This window comes from Arachis ipaensis, chromosome B06 (genome assembly GCF_000816755.2).
Source record: "Arachis ipaensis cultivar K30076 chromosome B06, Araip1.1, whole genome shotgun sequence".
Lineage (NCBI taxonomy): Eukaryota > Viridiplantae > Streptophyta > Magnoliopsida > Fabales > Fabaceae > Arachis > Arachis ipaensis.
The window spans coordinates 10,792,515-10,799,774 of NC_029790.2; the positions used below are offsets into that span (position 1 = coordinate 10,792,515).

The window sequence follows — 7,260 nt, forward strand, 5'->3', positions numbered from 1 at the left end:
CAGGGGTGGCATATAAGGATGATCCAACCATTTTTGCGTGGGAATTGATGAACGAACCTCGTTCCCAAAGTGACTACTCAGGCAAAGTTATCAAGGTCATTTTCTTATAATTTCGCCATCATAGCTATACAACATTTTACAACTGGCTACAGTGCCACACGCATGCACATACATTAATAATAATCATCCTTTCTTTATTTCTTTATCAATTAATTATATTAACAAGTATAGCCTAACTAGATAAATAAATAAAGAAAAAGCTTAATTAGGATAGGCCACCTAATTTTGGACATGATGATAATATATGAATGGGTGTTGGGTTTTTCAGGAATGGGTGATTGAGATGGCTGCTTATGTGAAATCCATTGATAGAAATCATTTACTTGAAGTTGGACTTGAAGGCTTCTATGATGAAACCAGAAAACAATTCAATCCAGGATATCAATTAGTTGGCACTGATTTCATTTCTAGCAACCAAGTTCCCCAAGTCGATTTTGCTACCATCCATCTCTATCCCGATGAATGGTACGTATATAAAAATGTCTTCCTATCAAAATAGAATTTAATTTTGATGTACTAACAGTATAAAATATTTTAAAAAAGTCTAGAGGGCCAGGAACTTTATTAAATTTTGCCTACTATATAACAAACAAAAGAAAAATGAGTAATTTCACACCATTGGATGAAATCTCACACTATTAAAAATATTATTGATGGCTACTTGATGGCTATAAATCACAAAAATTGTTGGCCCTAACACACCTCAAATATTTTTTAGACAATCATTCATGTGATAAATGAAAATAGTAATTACTTTTGATGATGTGACATTACATAATTTAATGTATGTGTAAAACTGTTTTACATTAACAGTGCATTAAAATTAAATTCTATGAAAATAACATTAAGAATTATTATCTAATAGTTTTTAACAATCATCTTCATATAAAGATATCTTTAAGCGAGTGTTTATCTATACTATAATCTTATCATAAAAATAATACAATTAATAATTGTAATGATACTACTTTTGCTAAAAAATTATTCTGATAAGAAGAGACACATAAATGATTATATCTCTAATAAATTTTTTTAAGTAAGAACCTTTTTTTTTACATTTTAGATTGTTTGGATTTTTGCATATATTTTCTTTTTTTCTTAAAAAAAATGGTCTTATACAATTTTTTTTTTTTGGGATTTAACAAATATCAAATTTTAGATTTTTCGATTATAAAAATTTTAATATTATATTATGATATTAGTTTTTTTAAAAATTTAAACTAATAGAAGAAGACACACGAATAATTACATCTCTAACAATAATAAATAATAGTATGGTATTATTTACTTTATTTTTTTATTAATACTTTATTATGGATATATAGGATGGCAGGGTCGAACGAAGTAGCAAAGGGTGAATTTGTAGACAAATGGATAAAAGCACACATTGAAGACACACAGAAGATTTTGGGAAAGCCCATTGTTGTTGGAGAGTTTGGCAAGTCTTCAAAGACACCAGGGTATAGCGTTGAAGAAAGGGACAATTACATGAGAAAGATCTATGATGCAATATTCACTAGTGCTAGTAGTGGGGGACCTTGTGCTGGTGGGCTTTTTTGGCAGCTCATGGCCCAACAAATGGATGGCTTCCGAGATGGCAATGAAATTATCTTCCAAGAGTCCCCTTCTACTACCAAAATTATCGACCAACAATCTTACAGAATGTCATCTATCTCTTAGTTAGTAGTTACATACATACATACATGATACATCATATACCACCTCCAGCATTTCCCCTCAAATAAATATATATGTATGTATATGTATACGTATATGTATATAATAGTAATACTTGTGGTGCATGCATGGTACGTAAGTGTAGAAGAATAAGATACTAGCTATTTAAGAGTTGGTTTCAATTGTAAGAGATTATAATGGGAAAAACAATACTATATGTTTAATTATTAATTCATGTGGAGCAGATATATCATAAAAAAGAATAAGTGCAATAAAATTGAATGCGTCAATCGTCTCTATCCATTCTCTAGTATTCACATTGAAAACAAAATTGATATTCGTGACCTATACGGCAAGGAGAGAATACCTTGATTTTTAAGTTATTAGTAAGTACCAAAATAAAAAGCTCAATGATCACAATTAGGGCTAACAATACTACCCACACTTATGGATCTAATTCAGACAAAGAGGGTTAACAACTCTATCTTAAGTTCCACCAATAGCATTAGTGAATCCAAATTGCTTCAGTGTTTGTGATAATCCATAAATTGCTTTATCCAAATCACAAACTAAAGAAGAGATAGTGTTCACATGTCCTTCACGTTGTACCATATACACTTATTTTTTTCAATTTTTACACAATTATATAATTACATTCGTTTTTTAATAATTATTCATGCAATTAATATAAAAGTAGTTATTTTTACTGATATATCATTATATAATTAGATACAGATATAAAATTATTTTACATTGTTATTATATTAAAATTAAATTTTAGCAATAATACATAAATAATATTTAATATTTTGAAATGTGAAATGATTAAATATTATGTTTAATTAATTTTTCTTTTTGCATATAGAGTTAGATGAAAAAAATTAAAATACGAATAGAACTTGAGTTTTAACTTTTAAACTTGTAAATAGCATCGGAGTGGAATTTAAACTTTACCCTTCTTTATCCATTACCACCGTAATCGCAATTAGCTTAATTTCCGTCATGATGACTTCATACTCTACGTCCACATTTTAGCTGTTGATACATATAAACATAAATCGAATTGACATATGCTTTATTTTTTGTCGGGCTGATGGCGATACTTCTCATAGCCCATTACAATATTAATCATACAATTAATATTCCATTTTGGCATATAATATAATGACGAAAAACTCTTGGACCAGCACAATTTTTAATATTTTTAGTTATTATTTTAGATTTGTTTAGGTGAGTTTTTAAAAAAAAAATTTTAAATTTTATAAAAATAAAAATAATTTTATGTTTTGTGTAAATTCTGATAAATATAAATACAAATTATATATTTCATTTATACAAAATCTCTATAAAGATGAATATAAATTATTGTTGATTAAATGTTTACTGGTCATATAGCATTACTCTATAATAACAGCTATATAAATAATCTCAACCAATATGATTAGAATTTTATTATTGCCCGCTGACTTTAATTTGTCGCCCTCTTTATTTGTTAACAAAAGAATGTTGTGTCAAATGAATGTATACATACATTCTTGATTTTCCAAGATTGAAGAATCAAAATTTGATATACTTGATGAGCCCTTTTTCCAGGAATAAAGTTTGGAGATAGTGTATTACTATACCCTCCCAGCCATTTTGATGATGCTACATGTAATGCCATCACATACATGTCGATAAATGATAATCATCCATCCATCCATCCATGCATGCATGTATCACTAAATGATTGTGCCATTGGTTATGATAGCATCTTTCAAGATCACAGTGATTCCTGATCGAATATAAAACCCCTCAGTTGGTCTGTCACCTTCTTGCACATTCTGCAATCACACCACATTTTTCATCTAAGTTCAATTAAAAATAAGAGTTTAATTTTGATATAATGCAAGTGTAACTATTCACGCAGTGAATGTAAGAAGTCATTACATAATTGAATACACGTGTAAAATTGTTTTAATATCTAAGTCAGGCCTAATATCAATTAAGGCTCTTGAGAGCAAAACAAACCTCTTACTCTGATTTATTCTCTATAAGTAAAACATTACTTACTTCTTTGTTGGAAATGATCACGTTGCTTCCAATTCTTGCATTTTTGTCAATTATACAATTCCTACACATAAATTACATAAGAAAAAACATTACCGAGAGAAAGAAATCTGAACAGTTATGTATGAAATTTAAATTCATAAAACATAAGATACCATACTCTTACAGGTTAACTTAAGAATTTTTGAGGTTTGGGGGATTCTTACACAATTTTGGTATCTTTCCCAATACCTACTGGAACATGCCCTGCTGCTAACATAGCTGCTCTTTCAACTTCTGTTTGGTAATAATCAGCACCCATCATCATAGTATCCTGTGATGAAAACATTCTAAAATTTAGCTATATGAAGAGAGATTTCACTTTACTTCTAGTTAACAATGTTACCTTAAGGTGCACGCCGGAATCAAGTCTCGAGCGAATTCCCACAATGGAATGTTCAACATTGCACTCTCTTAAGAAACAACCATCTGAAATCAAAGAATTAACTACCTACAATGGAAATTATTGCAGAATCTGATTAGACACCCAAGATTGGTTATAGCGACTGACATGTTCCGAATTATAGTACCTGACAGTTCTCCATTTTAGTTGGTGGTAGGAACCTAGGACATGTGTAAATAGGCTTGCACTGATCATACAACTGAAACTTGGGACACTTCAAAATTGGAAGAAAAAATGCATTAGTCTGTGATTTATAAACTCATTGGAACTTTTTTTTTTTTCTAACTTAGAACTAGCAACTGTGAATACTAAAAAATTCCTACCTGATCTGTAAGGGACAAGTTTGCATCAAAGAAGGATTTTATAGTCCCAATATCTTCCCAATAACCACTGAAAAGACATGCCTGTGATGATATAGTATACAAGGGCCAACCTTGATTATATTATATGCACTGAAAATGGAATATGATAACTAAATGCATTCATCAAAAACTGCACTGACACTAACTACTTCAGCTAAAACAACTAGTGTGATTAGTTCTTTACTCTGAGGAACTACCTGGACATTAAAATCTCTTGCAGCCATTGGAATGACTTCGGATCCAAAATCATTTGCATTAGGATAACTTTCCCTGAAAAATTGTCATTAAAGGAAACATAAAAAGTCTCTTTTTTTTTTCCTTGTCCGACCGGGAAAAAAAAGGTTCTATGTTCATCCAACAATTTCAAACAATATAGCATGATCAACCACATGGAAGTGTAAAATTTCCAACAGTAAAAGTATAGAGAAAACTGCTAGTTTTACTATCCTTGTTTCTAAATTTTCTTTTTCGCTTATTATCTTACTGCTGCTTTTGGAACTATTTTTTCTCCCCATATCTTTTGAATTTATAGATGAACTACCAACAATGGAAAACACAAGCAGCACAAATAAACTTAATTACCTTAGAAGTTTTAGTAGAGTGTCTATTTTAAACACATATATACCCATTGAGGCAATATATGGAAATTTCCTTGCTTCTTGAGCTGATAATCCAAGAGCACTTGTATCTACATGCTATGAGAACAAGTAATTCAATCAGTGAATTGTGACTTCAAATTGAACAACTATAGTTGTAGTTATATGATTTCTTTTTAAGACATGTGAACTTGGAAGAGTAACAAGTAACAACCATAGATCTTAACAAGTCCCCCTTTGGCTTTTCCAAGAACTGGCGTATCCGGCCTCTTTCATCAACTCTAACTAGTCCAAAATCAGAGGCGCGACTACAGATAAATCAAGAAGAAAAATGCAAATATCTGAGTAAACCAATGTGAAAAATGGAAATGTAGAATAATATTGATCTTAGAAGAAACACCACCTAGAATACCTGCCATCGACTGGGAGACAAGACACCGATATATCAGCATGCGAATCAACATGTTTCTGCATATAAGAAGGAGATCACTAGTCATATGAAAATGTTTGCATGAGAAAGTGAATCAGCAAAGTTGAATTGAAATCTAAAACCAACCTGCACAAGTTCCATGTAGTCCATTCGATAGAGCTGATCGCCGCACAATATCAAGATGTTCTCTATGTTTTTATGCTCAGCATCCTAAACAAGTTCCACAAAATCAATGCATGAACAACTGCAGCTATAATAGCATTCAAATCTTCTTGTTGAAAAAAGGACTACTCTGCCAAATGCACCATTTTATGAGCAGAAACAAAAAGGATATTTATGTCATTACCTCAAACAACCAGAGGAATTGTCTTACAGCATCAGCAGTACCCTGAAACCACTTCTTCCCTGATTCACCGGCCGTTTGAGTTGCTGCCAATACCTACCATAACAAACTTTTAGTCTGTGCATACCATGTGTAATAAGTGTTCATGTGAATCATGTCTTAGAGAAAGGTAAAAAGATAACCAAAAAAAAAAGTCCTACCTCCACAAAACCCCCACCAAAGTTTATGCCACCTCCCAAATTATATGTTCTTGAAATGTGGCGGTTTAGGGACTGAGAATTAAATTGTGTAAGGACATAAATTTTGTTGATTCCACTGTTAATACAATTACTCATTGGTATGTCTACTAGCCTGTAGCATCCTCCAATTGGAACCTGAGAATTTATATGAACCATACATAAAAGAAGCACTTATGACTTAACAAATGAATTACTCACTTCTATGTTCAAGATCTTACTGCAGGTTTAGCCCTTCTTTGAGTAAGAGGGAAAAGGCGCGTTCCGGCTCCACCGCCTAATATGATGGATGCAACAGTTTTTGGGTCAGCTTGTGGTCCTGCAACCATTGGTGATTGAAGTGCCTGAAAATCCAACATTCAATTATACAGAGACATAGCTAAGTTGACTAATAAACATAACTATGATAACTTCAGTGAATACCATAAAATCATTTGCAACATCTGCAAGAGTAGAAGTAGCCAAGAATCTTTTTGTTGTGTTCCTCTGTGCAACACTCAAGAACTTGCCTAAGGTAAAACCTGATCCTACATTGTTTGAATGCACCAGTTTTACTGTAGTACCATAGAATGAGGAACACAGAACTCTATGATCATGGTGGATGGACAGATTCTTTGAACCCAGAAACACCGGAAATGCATGCAACTCACTTGCCATCATCATTTTTTCTAAATTGCCATACACCACCACAATTATTCTCTTATATAAAATCTGGTCCTCAAAATGGCCTTAGGTTCTTCTCTCAAGAAACTGAACAAAGTTCAGTAGCACAATCCCGAGCTTAGTGCACTATATTGTATTGTATTTATATACATTACACAAGATTACGTTAGAGACTTATCAAATGTGCTTATTTAGAAGGGAAATATAAAAAAACGAAAAAAAGGAACATCTGAAAGACCTTGTTTATAAGCAATCAAGAAAGAAGGACAAAGAGGAATTGAGGAAGCAATAATAACATGGGTCGCCATTTTGATATTATTAGGTTTAGTTTTGCATGTAACATGTTTGTTATATGATATGATTATATTTATATTTAAAAGAATTAAAGCAAGATGGGTTTTC

At 31.7% G+C, this 7,260-nt stretch overlaps 2 protein-coding genes across 2 annotated transcripts in view; one reads left to right on the forward strand and one right to left on the reverse strand.

Moving 5' to 3' along the window:
- Window positions 1-1,990, forward strand: part of LOC107646006 (mannan endo-1,4-beta-mannosidase 4) — a gene marked incomplete in the record, with an annotated part of 5,474 nt that extends 3,484 nt beyond the window's left edge. Inside the window, 3 exon segments of the mRNA XM_016350176.2 lie at window positions 1-95; window positions 329-525; window positions 1,386-1,990. Of these exon segments, the coding sequence (XP_016205662.1) occupies window positions 1-95; window positions 329-525; window positions 1,386-1,740 (647 nt within the window).
- Window positions 3,157-7,254, reverse strand: LOC107648026 (glucose-1-phosphate adenylyltransferase large subunit 1-like). The gene is made up of 15 exons (XM_016352053.2): window positions 6,619-7,254; window positions 6,417-6,539; window positions 6,160-6,333; window positions 5,963-6,055; window positions 5,743-5,826; window positions 5,599-5,654; window positions 5,401-5,494; window positions 5,173-5,285; window positions 4,788-4,860; window positions 4,552-4,632; window positions 4,356-4,442; window positions 4,172-4,276; window positions 3,993-4,099; window positions 3,790-3,850; window positions 3,157-3,560 (listed from the first exon to the last, which is right to left on the reverse strand). The coding sequence occupies exons 1-15, from the start codon at window positions 6,856-6,858 to the stop codon at window positions 3,459-3,461; spliced, it is 1,593 nt and encodes a 530-aa protein (XP_016207539.1). The 5' UTR covers window positions 6,859-7,254; the 3' UTR covers window positions 3,157-3,458.

Coding starts and splice junctions, on each gene's coding strand:
- LOC107648026 (XM_016352053.2), bottom strand. CDS start 6,858: ATGATGATGGCAAGTGAGTTGCATGCATTTCCGGTGTTTCTGGGTTCA. Junction 6,540..6,618: donor ATGTTGCAAATGATTTTATG/GTATTCACTGAA, acceptor TTGGATTTTCAG/GCACTTCAATCACCAATGGT. Junction 5,827..5,962: donor AATTCCTCTGGTTGTTTGAG/GTAATGACATAA, acceptor GAACTTGTTTAG/GATGCTGAGCATAAAAACAT.